Below are 17,426 nucleotides of genomic sequence, written 5' to 3' on the forward strand. Positions count from 1 at the left end.
CTTATTCATCGAGTAGTTTTGTCACTGCAATACAATTGTAACTTCGAGAACACACGGATATAAATTTCCAAAATAAACAAATATTCAAATGTTATGTTGCTATGCCTTAACTCTGGACATTTCAATATTACAATTTCCATTTCAATTTCTGCCCTTAGTCTACTTTCATACAAAATTCTTTCAATGAACAACAGCCACATGCCAAGAAGTAAATAAAGGAGCCTATCGTCCTCCTCCTGTATGTAACGCAGCAGACAGCAGCTTTTTTTTTGAAAGTCAGAATTTTATTACACATTGCATCACAAACATTGTTCGATCCAGTTGTGACATTACCCATACAGTGTAGGCTTTTTACAATGACATTTTTTTTCTGTACAATGTGACAAATGCCATTGTAAAAGCAGAGTAAACCAGAACAAAAAGCAAACACATAGAACCCCCACCGATTCATGAATCCATTTGTAAACTGACTTGCAAATCTTTCTATCGAACATAGCAAAACTATTTGCTGAAGAACGCACCTAGTTGTACCTAAACCCGTATTTTCGTGCTCTTTCTGTGATGCCGTAAGATGCCACTAAAACGTCCTACTCCTTCTAAGGTGCCATATTAGCATAAGAAAAGCTAGCATTGGCCACCATACTTCATCGCGTCCCTGCGAACGTACGAACGATATTCTGTACTGCGTAAAACTGTCAGAGAGCGAGAGCAGCACAGCACCGTCGACTTCGTCCTCAAATGAGGATTTAGTGCCTAAAAGGGGGGATGGTGTGGTGGTGGTTGGTCTTCAAGAGGTCAGATATAGAGCAAAGAAGAAAAAAAAATTGCAAATTATGTGAGAAAACTGTTCGCGCTAAAGTTGTAAACACAAGTAATATTTCACCACCTAAAGCTAATCTTTTAGAATAATCCTATAAAACCTAAGATTGTCTGGCATTTGACGTGCCTGGTCGAGATGAATTATAATTATGTGTGTACTGGGCTTTAGGTAACGAAGTATTTTTACTTTGTTACTTGACACCTCTGAAACTACCCAATCCACGCAGACTAACCCAATTCAGCCGCCTGCCCGGTGTGTCCTACAAAATGCCTTTAACTCCCCGGTGCACCACCGTCGGCCAATTCCACATCCACCACCTTTACAAACCGCCGTTTAAAAGCCTAGGCAGGCATCAACTTCTGCCTGGCCCTCAAACCAGAGCATAAGTACGCTGCAGCATACCATGGACCCCATCCAACTATCCCCAATCTCCATCACAGAGACCTGAGTGAATTCACTCACCTAAACGATTGCCCAAGAGAACTTGTTACAGCACTGAACTGTTCTTGTACCAAGTTTTGATCGCTAGATCACTTGAAGTTGGCGGAAGCCAAACTCCTAGCTGACGCTTATCTCCATTGCCAGACATCCATTACAGACACCATGTGTGCTCTAAATGAGAAGTTTGGACAGCCTCAGCAGTTAGCCATTAGGAGGATTGCCACAGTAATCAACAAAAGAGGAGATGTAGCTCCTTGCTGCGCCGCAAAGATACAGTATGCCACACCTTTAAGTCAGGCCCAATGATGTCATGCACACCTTGAGAGGAGTAGAGAAAAAAACTCCACAAAAACCCAGAACAGTGGCCAACAGGTCCTCCAGACATTCCAACATGGACTTTGCAAACTAACATTCTATGGCATGACTGTATCAGTGGGGAGGCGTGCTGCAGAACCCAAAGACTCTTTCAAAGGACACCCCAAAGAGACAGTTTCCCTGAAGATGTGCACCAGGGGTCCCCAACCTTTTTCAAACTCGCTGCATACTGAAGCTTGCTCTTTCTCTCATTTTTTTCCTTGTCATGTGTGGAATCTTCCATCCATCCATTTTCCATATCACTTATCCTCACCTGGGTCGCGGGCGTGCTGGAGCCTATCCCAGCTATCTTGGGGCGAGAGGCGGGGTACACCCTGAACCGGTCGCCAGCCAATCGCAGGGCACATAGAAACAAACAACCATTCGCACTCACATTCACACCCACGGGCAATTTAGAGTCTTCAATCAACCTACCATGCATTTTTTTTTTTGGGATGTGGGAGGAAACCGGAGTACCTAGAGAAAACCCATGCAGGCACGGGGAGAACATGTAAACTCCACACAGGCGAGGCCGAGATTTGAACCCTAGTCCTCAGAACTGTGAGGAATATATGCTAACCAGTAGATCACTGTCCCGGTGTGGGATCTTTCATTCACTTTCATCCATTAAGATGTAAAAAAATCTATACAGTATATATTTATCAAGCTTTACTTAAAAGCTTTTGGAATATAGGAGGAAGGTAAAATCTTTTTTTTTTTTTTTTTCAGAGAGAAAATGCAAACTCCGCAAACAAAATTTAAAATCCATGCATCTTCTCATTCTGTAACATGTATCCTAGTGATGATGACAAAGGGTCAAACAAAGAGTATCATCTCCACGGGGGGGAGAGGTTGGAATTGAGCTTCACAGGAGAGAGACAGTAAAGTGAGAGAACGTGCAGGGAAAGAGAAGTATGAGTGCGGAAAAAAAGGTTATTTTTCACACTAACTCTGACACATTTAAGACGTTGTACCACGTATCGACCTGTGAAATGCCCAGTTGATACAGTCAGTCACAGAAGAAACATTTTCATCAGAAAGTGAAACTCAAGTGTCAATCACTGTCGTTAAAGAGTGTTCCCTTACCTAAATTACTGCACAGAGGTTTGGGGCAATACATACAGTAGAAGAGTTTACTTCATTTACTGTTCGTACTGCAAAAAAACAACATTAGAATAGTCCATAAGGTAGGTTGTCTTGAACACACGAAACAACTATTTGTAAATTCTAAAATAATAAATATTAATGATATTGTGGAATGTCAAACAACACAATGTCTTTATAAAATTAGGAACAATTTATTACCAAACAATTTACAGAAAATATTTCAAGAAAGCGAGGGTGTGTACTGTAAAAATGAAGACATACGGCAAATTTTAGGATCATAAAATGCAGAACCACAATAAAAAAAAAAGAAAAATTCTGTATCTGAAAAAATGGATATGTGCTCTTCCCTCGTCTGATTTCAATGCTCCGACTCGTCCACTCTTTCGTCGCCAAGGAACACTAAGACTTCCTGATCTCAATATTCATCAAAATGCATGTAAAATGTATCAAGCCATCAATAATCTGCATTCCAAACTCAGTGATCTTATCAGCAAATGTTTCTCTTGTTCAGGTTAGGCTTTCATGCCAAGTTGTTAACAGTTTATTAATCAAATGTTATAAACTTCGCTTACTGTAGAATGAATAGTAGACATTGATACAACTAAGTCCCTGTAAATGGAATGTTTCGTCCACATTGTTCACACTTGAGAGCATGAACCTCCGTTTATTTGAACCTCTGAAGCCAAAATACCTGTACATGTAAACAAAAACGTCAACAAACACATGTGGCCATGGTTGAAAAAGTTGAAATGATTGAGCATTTCTTTTTATTAAAATCGAAGATACTGCTGTTACTGATATAATCATTTGTATGAATGTATTAGTGTATATACGAATAAGGATGTGTTTACATATTAATGTTTCTGACTTATCATTGTTATTATATTATCATATTATTATAGTACTATATTTGTGTTCTATAGGATTATAAGGAAGTTGAGATAAGGGCAGAAATAGTTTTACTTCTTCCTACTCCTTTTCCTACTCCTTTTTGAAGATGTGAAATTTAACTTTATTTTTATTTTGTTTAAAAAAAATTTGTTTTGTTGTTTTTCTGTTACTTTTTCATGTTTGAAAAAAAATCCGAATAATTAAAACAAATCTAACAATCTCTGGACAGATCACTGGATATGACAGCATTTACAGACCCTTTCCACAAAATTAGAATATCATGGAAAGGTTTATTTATTTCCATAATTCCATTCCAGTATATAATTTGGGTTTCCAGCTCATAAAACCCACGAAATCAGGAATTCCAAAAATTTGAATACTGTGAAGAAATCACCATTTACTTCTCAGTTTTTGTAGAAAAAAAAAGAAAGAAATTAGGGTCCCATTAAATCAATCGAAATATGGTACTTTCAAAACCGTATGGTAATCTTGGTTGGGAAACCCTTTGCTTTAATCACTGCCTCGATGCGCCGTGGCATTGAGGCAATCAGCCTGTGAGTTATGGAAGCCCAGATTTCCTTGATGCTTGCTGTCAGTTCTTCTTTGTTTTTGGGTCTGGTGCTCCTCATTCTCCTCTTGATAATACCCCTTAGATTCTCAATGGGGTTTAGATCGGGCGAGTTGGGTGGCAAGTCAAGCTCTGTGATGGCATGGGCATCAAGCCAGGTTTTGGTGCTTCTGGCGGTATGGGCAGTATCTCCATATACAGATCCTCAGCAGAAAGAATCATGAAGTCCTCTAAAACATTCTGGTCGACGGTTGCGGTGACCTTGGATTTAGGAAAGCAGAGTTTACCAACACCTGCACAGGACATTGTACCCCAAATCATGACTGACTGTGGATATTTCACACTGGACCTCAAGCAGCTTGGGTTCTGTTCTTCACCAGTCTTCCTCTAAACCCTTGGACCTTGATTCCCGAATGAAAGGCACACTTTACTTTCATCGGAAAAGAGGACCTTGGACCACTGGCCAACAGTCCAATCCTTCTTCTCCTTGGCCCAGTTGAGACGCTTCCTATGTTGGCTCAGGCTCAGAAGTAGCTTGACCCGAGGAACACGACAGTTGTAGCCCATCTCCCAGAACCGTCTGAATGTGGTGGTTTTTCTCATTCCACTCTTTCTCTTTCAAGTCTGCAGTCTTCCCCATAAGAACCCAACTGAGACAATTAAACCAAACTGAAGCAATTTAATAACACCTGGGGAAACCTGTGCAAGTGCTTTGAGTTTAGCAGATGATTAGTGTGTGGCACGCCGTTTAAAACATTTATGGCCTGCAGAATGTGGGCTGATTTCTTCACAGTACTCAAATTTTTTGAATTCCTGATTTTGTTGGTTTTATGAGCTGGAAGCCCAAATTATGTAAAAATAGACAAATAAATAATTGACATTGTTTAAATTGTGGGCCTTGAATCTATAATCTATGAAAGTTTAACTTTTTGAATTTTGGAATTATGGAATTATTGAAATAAATGAACTTTTCCATGATATTCTAATTTTTGGAAAGGGTCTCAATTTGTGTCAAATTAGCCATAGAGATTCTAACTGGGACAAGGGACTTGAGGAAAGGACTTACTCAAATTTTAAAATATAAAAGACTTTTCTAAAAGTGACAAATCAAATTCAACCATCCAAGCTGGGAGGCATCTGAGAGGTTTTGCCATGAAGAAGACAGGTGCTGTTTAGATTAATGTTGTTCGCCTTGAAGTACAATACCCACAATGCTTGCGTAAATGCACTTTATGCCATTAAGGTCTTGTTTCTCCTTTAAACAAAAGATCATCTCAGAAACAGGGTGAGGGAACTCTCTCTGAGTAAATATAGAATAGTAATGTGACGCTTCAAGCAGGCGATCACCATCAGCTGTGGTGTCTGTCAGGTTGTTTTCAGTGATTGCATAAACATAGAACACACATGCTCTTGATTGGAATTAGCCAAATAGAAGAATTGGAAATACAGGGTTCCCTCGCTATATTGTGGTTCAACTATTGTGGATACAGTGCATTGCAGATTTTATTTTTTTTAATATTCATATCGCACATAATTTGCCACACAATTTTTTGATATTTTTTGTGGTAAAATAAATGCCTACACAGTACTACTGTGCATAACTGTATGATTAAGAGTTTAAAAGCTGCTTAAAAGTATAGAAAGTGTTTGTTTATAAGAGGATAGGAAAGGTTAATAGGAGTATGGGAAAGATTAATAAGAGCCTGGGGATGATCATAAAGCTTCATAATATGTATAAATAATTTGAAAAAAAAAATCTGGTTGCTACTTCACGGATTTTACCTTTTGCGGGGGTATTCCAGAACCTAACAATAAACGAGGGATTACTGTCACTAAATAAAACGCAATTAGACATGGTATGTGCATGTTGAACGTGTTAATGATCGATATTCTGCTCATGTACAACATATCACGGTTTTAGAGCAAGTCGCAGACAATTATTAAGCATTGTATGCTAAAAATATGCCTGCAGCATACTTCTTACTTTAGGTGGGACAATGGGGGACGCTGCTCTCACAAGGCAAGAGAAGAGTAGAAGAAGAAGAGTAATGGGTGTGGTGGTGGTCATGTCACTGGTTTGAAATATATCAACAAGTGAGTTATGTTTATGTGTCCTGGGTCAAGTCATAAAGATGAAAAATTTTTAAAATGTTATAGTGTTCCGTGCAGGGGGGATCCGTTTTAGTCGAATCAATCTATCTATCTATCTATCTATCTATCTATCTATCTATCTATCTATCTATCTATCTATCTATCTATCTATCTATCATCGTTAAGTTCTGACCATAAGCTGCAACATTTTGCTATAACCCTTGTGGCCTATATATATCTATATATATATAATATATATATATAGATATATATATAATATATCTATATATATATACTATATATATATATATATATATATATATATATATATATATATATATATATATAAAATATATAGTATATATATATATATATAATATATAGTATATATATATATATATAATATATAGTATATATATTACATATAATATATTATATATAGGCGGCACGGTGGCCGACTGGTTAGAGCGTCAGCCTCACAGTTCTGAGGTGCGGGGTTCAATCCCCGTCCCCGCCTGTGTGGAGTTTGCATGTTCTCCCCGTGCCTGCGTGGGTTTTCTCCGGGCACTCCGGTTTCCTCCCACATCCCAAAAACATGCATTCATTGGAGACTCTAAATTGCCCGTAGGCATGACTGTGAGTGCGAATGGTTGTTTGTTTGTATGTGCCCTGCGATTGGCTGGCAACCAGTTCAGGGTGTACCCCGCCTCCTGCCCGATGACAGCTGGGATAGGCTCCAGCATGCCCGCGACCCGAGTGAGGAGAAGCGGCTCAGAAAATGGATGGATGGATATTATATATATGGCACGGTGAGCCACTGGTTAAACTGCCTCACAGTTTTGAGGTCCGGGGTTCAATCCCCGGCCCCGCCTGTGTGGAGTTTGCATGTTCTCCACGTGCATGCGTGGGTTTTCTCAGGGCACTGCGGTTTCCTCCCACATCCCAAAAACATGCGTGGTAGGCTAATTGAAGACTCTAAAATTGCCCGTAGGTGTGAATGTGAGTGCAAATGGTTCTTTGTTTGTTTGTGCCCTGCGATTGGCTGGCAACCAGTTCAGGGTATACCCCGCCTCCTGCCCGATGATAGCTGGAATAGGCTCCAGCACTCCCGTGACCCTAGTTAGGATAAGCGGCTATGAAAATGGATGGATGGATAGATATATACAATGGTTACGGAAAGTATTCAGACCCCATTAAATTTTTCATTCTTTGTTATATTGCAGCCATTTTCTAAAATCATTTAAGTTCATTTTGTTCCTCATTAATGTACACAAAGCACCCCATATTGACAGAGGAAAATTAATGGTTGAAATTTTTGCAGATTTATTAAAAAAGAAAAACTGAAATATCACACTGCCATACGTATTCAGACCCTTTGCTAACTATTGAGTAGAAGCAGCCTTTTGATCTAATACAACCATGAGTCTTTTTGGGAATGATGCAACAAGTTTTTCACAACTGGATTTGGGGATCCTCTGCCATTTCTCCGCGCAGATCCTCTCCAGTTCTGTCAGGTTGGATGCTGAATGTTGGTGGACAGCCATTTTCGGATCTTTCCAGAGATTACCAATTGGGTTTAAGTCAGGGCTCTGGGTGGGCCATTCAAGAACAGTCACAGAGTTGTTCTGAAGCCACTCCTTCGTTATTTTAGCTGTCATTGTCTTGTTGGAAGGTGAACCTTCGGCCCAGTCTGAGGTCCTAAGCACTCCTAAGAAGGTTTTCGTCCAGGATATCCATGTACTTGGCCGCATTCATCTTTCCTTCGATTGCAACCAGTCATCCTGTCCCTGCAGCTGAAAAACACCCCCACAACATGATGCTGCCACCACCATGCGTCACTGTTGGGACTGTATTGAACAGGTGATGAGCAGTGCCTGGTTTTCTCCACACTGGTTTTCTCCCTTAGAATTAAGGCCAAAAAGTTTTATTTTGGTCTCATCAGACCAGAGAATCTTATTTCTCACCATATTGGAGTCCTTCAGGTGTTTTTTAGCAAACTCCATGCAGGCTTTCATGTGTCTTGCAACTGAGGAGAGGCTTCGGTTGGGCCACTCTGCCATAGAGCCCCGACTGGTGGTGGGCTGCAGTGATGGTTGACTTTCTAGAACGTTCTCCCATCTCCCGTCTAGATCTCTGGAGCTCAGCCACAGTGATCTTTGGGTTCTTCTTTACCTCTCTCACCAAGGCTCTTCTCCCCCGATTGCTCAGTTTGGCCGTTTTGTCAATGTGTTTATGTCTCAAAAGTGTTCTCTGTCAATTGACTGTCTGTTGTCGTACTAGAGCGGCTCCAACTACTGGAGACAAATTCCTTGTGTGTTTTTTGGACATACTTGGCAAATAAAGATGATTCTGATTCTGATTCGGATTTTAATTCATATTTCACATGTTCACTCAGGAACCATAAAGCCAATATAGCATCCTAAATACTAGAAAAAGTTGCTTTGGTAAAATATGGGTCCTTTAACATTCAAAAGAAGTTAACCAATGTTAAAAGAGAAAACAACACGAAAGAACGGAAAAACCTGGAGTTTGACTGCTCTGAAGTCTGCTTGTTTCCTGCAACCTCCTACCTAATGGTTCACGCCATAGCTCTGCTGAGGGGTTTTTCTACCAACATTTCAATAACGTTATGGACCACAAATGGCTCAGTTTCCACAGCATGGGTCAATATTAATCCCGCAATACATACAATAAGAATAACTATATAAATAAACATTGAATTTATGTTTTGGAATGAAAACTAGTATAGTAAATGAAATTCAATAGAAATTTGAGAGCAACAAGTTTATATTACCCCACCATGCATCCCAATTGTTCAGCCTACCAGCCCTGTAAAGTGAAGGAACACTGTATTTGGTCCCCACCCCCCTCCCACACACACACACACACACACTTTACTGCCCCTGAACATACTTGCAAGGATAAATTTGTTAATCCAGAGGTGTGATGAATGGTACTACTGTGCATATGTATAAGTGTGGCTGTATGAGTGGGATTGGTGGCAGGCTGGGTCCCAAGTCACAACTCAACTCAGGACAAAGAGAGGCTTAGTTCTGCAGCTGTCACACATAAGGAATTGATATATTCATGTCTGAGGTAAATACCTGTGCAGGAAAAAGGAACAAATAAGTGATGTTGCGCTTTATAAGTTTCTGACAAAGTCAAATATCCACCCCGACTCACACTGTATACAGAATTTAATGTTAAAGCAAAGCAAAGCAAATCAAATTTATTTATATAGCGCATTTCATATACAAGGTAACTCAATGTGCTCTACATGATTAAAAGCATTTAAAAACAAAGGGGGAAAAACAGCTTAGACACATTTAAAACAAAGAGGAAAAAAATAAAAATACCATTAAAACAGCGTACAGTGCAAGAAATATCATTTAAAAGTGGAAACGTGTATACACACCATTTAAAGCACAAATCTCTGCGTATGCACGGTTGGTGAATGAGATCCAATTCATTTGTTTTTTATTACTTCTTAAATGTACGAAAATGATGAACTGTCATGTCAATTTTATAGAAACAATTGTCAAACAGACTAGTTATATCCAGTCCACTCCATAGTACTATACAGTATGTACGCTCCACTCAAAAAATATAGGAGCAGTGAGGCAAATTCCTTTATTTTTGTGGCAGAGTAAAAACATTTGGGTTTGACATCAAAAAACCTGAGACAAGAGAGCAATATTTCAGCTTTTATTTCCAGGTATTTACGTCTGGATCGATACACAACTTAGAAGATAGCATTATTTGTAACAAAACACCAACTTTTTAGATGAGAAAAGTAACATTTCACAATATTTTTCTTGTCTCACTGAAATTAACCTGTTTTTGAGAAGGGCTGCCCTATCTCATTGAAATGAGCTACTGCTCATCCTGCTCCGCTCAAAGAGGACAAGGGTGTTGCGAAGAGGTGAGCGGATACTTGTTCTCAAGCCAAGAGAGTGAAGAGAAAAGTGGGTCCCCATAAAAATGGAGTAAAAGCATATTTTTTTATTTTCATTGCTGCAAGCAGTACTTCACCAAGATGCCAAGGTTACACTTAGCAATTAGTGGCGCATGCTGATCTTCCAGATTTTACATGCGTCCGTGTAGTCCGGTGGCCAGACTCCAGCCATCGCTTGAAAGGGTCAGCAGTGGTGTCTTATAAAGTTAAATAAAAACTTTAACAAATACATAATGTTGATATATATTTTTACAACTAATAAAGTTTTCCAAATTTTCAACATACTGCAATTGCAATGTTAAACTTCCACTCTTTAAGTTCAAACTAAAACAAAAAATGCTGGGAGTTGCCAGGGTCAGCAGCATCTCTTATAAAGTTAACTGACATTTTAAATAAATAGATGAATAAATAAATAAGTAAGTTTGCTGAAGTTTACCCGGTTTTAAATTGATCTCTTTTCAGCCGTCAGATTATTTTTTTTTTTTTTTAAAAAGGGTTGATAATTGGTCTATGTCTGCTGCCAAGTCATATATAATTTCCCACTTGTTAGGTGAGTAGGCATTCAAGAAACCTACCTATTTGTAGACAAGCAATTAAAAAGGCAATTTTCTGTGATGAGAAATCATCAGGTGGTTTGAATCTACAATGGCTGCATTTTTGAATCTCTTTGTTAAGCTTTTATAAAAGCTACCGCAGTCATAATTTCATGTTTTGTTGGGGGTAACGTGACCCTTCCCCATTCCACATGCTACACGCATGCTTCGCAAATCATCTAGAAAGTGCTAAAATGCCCACATGCTACTTTCAGGACCCTTCTAAGTGTATTCTTGTATTACTGTAGCTACGGTACATAGGAAATATTTCAGTCACATAAAGACGACAGTAAGGTTGAAGACTTAGCAGTAACAGGACTTTTCTTTTCATGACAAGGCCCCACTCTTCTCTAAGGCAAACACTGTAACCATACATACAAAATATGGCAGTAATAAGAGGAGGTGACTTTATGATGTGAGTTAATTGGGAAGTTACATCCCTGTAACAATTATGGTGGAGAAGATCATGGAAAACCTCTTTCTACTGGTAACATAATATTTATATAATCAGAGTCAATGTAGTAAGCAGTCTATTTTAAGGGGTGGAGAGGAAGGCGGAAGGATAAAGTTCTCTCCATAAAAATGATCTTACCTTGTGACGTCTTCAACGTCATTGGCAACTTTACTCTTGAGTGTATGAGCACGTTTTGGAAGACTTCGGGCTCTATCTTCATAGCCGGCGCATCTGCGGCGTGGCGGAAATGCTGGTGGTTTCTGGTTTCCTGCACGGGTTTGCCAGTTTGGCAGACTGGTCTGAGCCGAGCGGTGCCCTCTGGTGCAGCGAGGGTGTGCACTCCGCTGGGCGCATGTACAGTTTGGTGGCAGAACGTCAGTCTAAACTTATGCCTTCTCAGACCTTGTCTAACTGCCGGCCCAGCTGGTCTAACACGATTTTGGTGTATTTTCTTGGGGCATAGGCAGACAGATACAGATCCGTGGACATATTTAAGGCGCCAGCGGTTATCACAAGCTCATTCTGTATTTAATAAGGGTACCTGCTCACATTGTAGGTTGCCACACCAGCCAGCAACAGTGACAATGCTCCATGCACGCACGGATCGCTGCAATTGCGCAACGTCCTCTTCCACACAGTGATGTCTCCGTCTAGACTGTCATTGCGCTGAATTTAAAGGGAATGAGAGGGGCCACTTTGATTAGCAGCGTATGAAGTCGGCTGTAAACACACCCACAAGAACTTTTTGGGACACTTAGGGCTGGGTTTTGGCAGCCCACCAACTTTTGGATCCGCTGGCCTGAGCTTGTTTACGAAATTACCATTACCACACCGGTTGTGCACCAGTCACAAAACAAGAGCCCATAACCGAAGCAAGATCTTTTTAAAAGTGGCTGTGTACCCATTTAAGTGTTTGTTTAATGTATGCATTTTTAAATGGACTTACAAAAAATGGAATTCATATCTACAATAATCACTGCCAAGAACAAAACGGCAGTTAAAAAATGGACATGAAAGTGAATTAGGGCCATGGACTGTAGCTGAAATATGTATGTCATAAATTATGTTTTCATTGCTCATTTTGCAACACAGTGTTGGCGGAACATGCAGCCCAATCTAGACAATCCCAGTGCGCTAAAAATACCAAAATCATTATGGAGTGAAATCATGTATGTGGGTGTCATCAGACAAATTTGGGGAATTTGGAACTGTGTAGCCACAGCATTCTAGTAAAGCAACAATAAACAGACTCATTCTCATTGAGTAAAGAAAAAAACAAAAATGGCTCAAAGGACCCACCCTTGTCCATTATTGGAGCCCTTGCAGCATGGTGTAAAGGTGTTGCATAATTTTAAAAGGTACTTCTTGGTTTTTTTTTCATACCATACCATTTTCTATTTATTTGTTCACAAAATCGAATGTTCCTTGTACTGATGACCATGAAACGGAATGATCACAAAGGCAGATCAGGGTTTTATGTTCCACCTCAAACAAAGTGTACTGCTACAACATATTTTATGTTCAACTGCAACAATGGTCATGTCAGCATGTAAAGTCAAATTCTACTTTCAACATTCAACGCAGGAGACACTGTTTTCTCCAGGTCAAGCTCAACAGGGATGAAAGAAGTCATTCAACTCAAGTCATGGAGAACGAAGGGGTGTCCCAGTTCTCCATAAGGCGAAGGGGTAGGCTAAGATCAAGGGCTACATACCACTTCAAACCAAGTGGGGTATGACTGACGAAGACCAAGCTTACGAGACACGGAATGGACAAAGAAGGAGGTAATTAAGCATGTCATAGATATGTTATTAAGCAACCTGGGAACTGTTTTGAATTCCAGCCATCTGTTTTCTATCCCACTGATCCTGTTGAGGGGTGAGCTGAAGTCGGAAGCCAGCAGACTTTGGCCAAAAGGGAGGACTACACTCTGGACTGGTCTCAGGGCACATATAGAGACAGACAACCATTCATATTCACACTGTCCCTGGGGGAAGTGAACCCGAGCGGCCTTCATCAAGGTCAGGCAAGTATACCACTACAACACCATTAAGAGATCCCTGCTTTGAATTAAGGGGGGGGGGGGGGGGAGGGGGGGGAGAATGTTCCCTTTTCAAAAAGAAACGGCTTTTGTTTTCTCTTGAATGGGGAATTGAAAAAATTGATCCAATTAAAAATCATTCCATTTTGTCATGCAAACAGAGTATTTTCCAGTATTGGCTCTTATAATACTGTTGAACCCAGCCACGCAACATTTCTACAGAGGTGGTAAAATATTCACACACTGTACTTAAGTAGAAGTACAGATACTACTAATTAGAAGTGCAGATACTACTAATTCAACTCCTGTAGCCTACTTCAGTAAACGTTAAAAAGTACAGACTCGGAAATGTATTTAAGTACAAAAATAAAAAGGAATTTGAACTGCGAATTGTATAAAATACCTGTTTTGATAACTTGGCACAGCAAAAAAAAAAAAAAAAAAAAAAAACTGCACACAAAATAGTTTCCCTAGTTTTAAAATAGTTTTCTTAACTTACATCAAGTCGTATTCTTAAGAACAAGCTTACGCTGGCGCGACTTGTATGGTATCTTAACGTGTTCCCGTAGATTTGCTAAGGTTGTGAACTTTGTAACAAAAATGAATTTTTTTTTTCTTTCCAGATTACACAGAGAATTAAGGCACAACACATTCGCCACGAATCATTCTTGGAGCCAACAACATCATGCAATTCTTTTAAATAAGGCTATAGATGTGCAATATCTATTCTCGGAATCTGTTGCATCATAATCATAAATGCTTTTCGGTTCACATTCCTCCATGTTGCTGATGTCCATGTTTTGTCCTGCTTTATTTACTTGTCTTTTAAAGGAAACAACCAAGGGTCCTGTTGATGCATTCATTCACAATAAAGAAAAGTAATCAAAATGTAATCAAATATAATTACTTACATTACTTTGTAAAGGTAATTGGAATAGTTACTTTTTCAACATGGTAACTTGTAATTGTAAAAACTGCAGTTTCAAAGTAGTTAGGGTAGGTAGGTAGGTAGGTAGGTAGATCCAGAAAAAAAAACAGCTGCTATTTTCCATTTTTGTAATTTATTAAAAAAAATTTTTTGTGCCAGATTTCGGGAACCAGAGGTCCACCAAAATCGCTTTTTCTCATTTTTACGCGCAAGGTAATACTTGTACTTTCAGATTACATTGTTGGGAAATCCCTTTACCACCTCATTAAAAAAAAAAAAAATACATTTCTCAATTCAGTTGAGATTTGCTGTGGTTCTGACAAAGACGAAAATGTTCCTCAATTTTGGCGTCGCAAATCACACGTTTATAGGATTTGTCCATGATAGAAACCTACATGTGCGTGATTCACTATTATTGCTCTTGTGTTCTGTGTTTGAAGTAATCCCGGCGATACAATTGCTCTCAGTTTGACCCTAAAAATGAGATGGCCCGAGCAGACGCCATTGAAGATGGATATACAGCCACAGTCACACCCGAGCCAGACCTCATGCAGTCTCTCTGGCGCGCGCACTGCTGCTGCTGCAGCTGCAGCCGGGCCACGTGTGTCAACTTCCTTCCTTAACAGTCACCGCACTCCAACCGACACTCACTCAGTCCACGATTACACAAAGACACTCGAACAGTTGTTTTTATGTCATTAAAAAAAAAAAAAAAAAAGCAGAGTGATGACGAGGGCACGATTGGTGTCCGTGCACGTAGGACAAGCAGCATCAACAGGTGCGCGCGCGCAAAAAAAAAAAGAAAAAAAAGAAGAAGAAACGGAACTTACACAAAGGCGTGGTAGACGAAGGCCCAGGCTCTCGGTCGCTCCAGCACATTGTACAGGTAGTTCTGCAGCCGCCGGTAGCGCACATTCCTGCGGCCGCTCTGCGCGCTGTAGATGAGCGGCTTGCCGAGCAGGCTGAGCCGGGCTCCTCGCTTCTCTCGCAGGCTGTCCGAACCGCCGGCACCGACGGCGCTGGAGGCCGACAGCAAGCCGTCTCTCGCGCTGTTCATCATCTTGCGTCCCGATTCGACATCTGGCACGGCGCAGTGGCCCGGCGAGGTCCTCATCCAGAGCCCGGTGGCGCCTTCGTCTCCGCTGTGTTTCCGTGGCATGGCATCACCGGAGGGCGCAATCGAGAGCGTGTGCCCAACACGCAGCTGGGAGTGAAACAGCCGACTGAGCGAGAAGCCGTCACACTTTGAGCGCCCTCCTCTCTTTCCTCTCGTCGAGCTGCTCCAACCTCTCCGAACTATGGACTTGGGCTGCACTTTTTGCGTGTGCGCGCCCGTTGACTGCAAGCCGCGCGTCCGCGCGTCAGAACGCGCAGCAGCCGAAAACAAACAAAAAACATTTCCTTTCTTTTCTTTTTTCTTTTCAAACAATGAAAGCCTATCAGGTATCATAGTTCCTGATGAATTTTCCACTCGCTCGCCTGGAAAAAAATAATAAAAATAATAATAATAATAACCACTGAAGAACCCGCTGAACATCTGAAGAAACGATCATAGATCATGATGGACTAGATCGAGCTTTGAATCCCGTTTAAATTGCGTTTCGGCGAAAATGTCTCCAAATTAATACTTCATTCTTTTATCGATAAACTAAGAAAATACGTTTTTGGTTCACCCTTTTTGTTTCCAAACCTAACGTGTTTTTTTCCCCTTTTGATCTTTTTCTCTGCTTGTTTTACGTTCAAATTGAGCCAAAAGAACAGATGCACAGCAAAAAAAAATAAAAATAAAAATGCGCGCAGGACAGGACAGACTCAAAAAAATATCATCATGTTACTTTACATTAATTTAGTGTACCTGTTTGTCCTCATTAAATTAGTAAAGCCGTTGACCATGATGACGATGGAATCAAACGGATCCCAAATATAATTGGAGGGTTAAAAGAGACAAAGCTGTTTTGAGTTTCCACGAAAGTGGTGTTTTTTTGTTTTTTTTTTGCCGTTGCGTGAAGTGAGTTTTGCTTCCTTTTTACTTTCCATTCAGGCAGGATTTGATGTGTCATTTCTTTGGAAGCTTCTGATAGGTTTATTGCGGTGATTTCCGACCTTTATGGAGCCAACACACATATTTTACAATTGAAAAATCTCACAGCAGCCCAATAAAAAACAAAAGGTCACAAAAGGTGGATACATCCATTACTGTATGTACAACCCCTATTCCAATGAAGTTGGCACGTTGTGTTAACCATAAATAAAAACAGAATACAATGATTTGCAAATCATGTTCAACCTTGATTTAATTGAATTAATTACAAAGACAAGATATTTAACGTTCAAACTGATAAATTTGATTGTTTTTAGCAAATAATCATTCACTTGGAATTTTATGGGTGCAACACGTTCCAAAAAAGCTGGGAAAGGGTCATGTTTACCACTGTGTTACATCACCTTTTCTTTTAACAACATTCAATCAACGTTTGGGAACTGAGGACACTAATTGTTGAAGCTTTGTAGGTGGAATTCTTTCCCATTCTTGCTTGATGTACAGCTTCAGCTATTCAACAGTCCGGGGTCTCCGTTGTCGTATTTTACGCTTCATAATGCGCCACACATTTTCAATGGGAGACAGGTCTGGACTGCAGGCAGGCCAGTCTAGTACCCGCACTCTTTTACTACGAAGCCACGCTGTTGTCAAACGTGCAGAATGTGGTTTGGCATTGTGTTGCTGAAATAAGCAGGGGCGTCCATGAAAAAGACGTTGCTTGGATGGCAGCATATGTTTCTCCAAAACCTGAATGTACCTTTCAGCATTAATGGTGCCTTCACAGATGCCTAAGTTACCCATGCTATTGGCACTAACACAGCCCCATACTATCACAGATGCTGGCTTTTGAACTTTGCATCCATAACAGTCCGGATGGTTCTTTTCCTCTTTGGCCCGGAGGACACGACGTCCCCAATTTCCAAAAACAATTTGAAATATGGACTGCAAAGAACTTACTTTTTGGAGACATGTCCTGTGGTCTGACGAAATAAAAATTGAACTGTTTGGTATTGTGAGCATTGTTACAGTTGGAGGAAAAAGAGGAAATCTTGCAAGCCTGAGAACAATATCTCAGCTTGAAAAATCTCAAGACAACAGCCAGGAATTTAAAGCTTAGGTCCAAATGTGTCTCCCAAATGCAC

The 17,426-nt window shown here is 40.2% G+C and overlaps 1 protein-coding gene across 3 annotated transcripts in view; it reads right to left on the bottom strand.

Annotated features, from left to right (window-relative positions):
• The window catches only part of LOC133477432 (potassium voltage-gated channel subfamily KQT member 5-like), a 125,577-nt gene extending 109,235 nt beyond the window's left edge, over positions 1–16,342 (bottom strand). Inside the window, exon 1 of one of the 3 annotated variants that reach the window (XM_061772192.1) lies at positions 15,074–16,342. In XM_061772192.1, coding sequence (XP_061628176.1) covers positions 15,074–15,780 — 707 coding nt within the window. In that variant the 5' untranslated portion in view covers positions 15,781–16,342. The remainder of the gene's footprint in view (positions 1–15,073) is intronic. The other 2 variants (XM_061772191.1, XM_061772193.1) reach the window with 2 other exon arrangements.
• Positions 16,343–17,426: the final 1,084 nt, after the last annotated feature.

The sequence above is a fragment of the Phyllopteryx taeniolatus genome, chromosome 4 (assembly GCF_024500385.1).
Source record: "Phyllopteryx taeniolatus isolate TA_2022b chromosome 4, UOR_Ptae_1.2, whole genome shotgun sequence".
Lineage (NCBI taxonomy): Eukaryota > Metazoa > Chordata > Actinopteri > Syngnathiformes > Syngnathidae > Phyllopteryx > Phyllopteryx taeniolatus.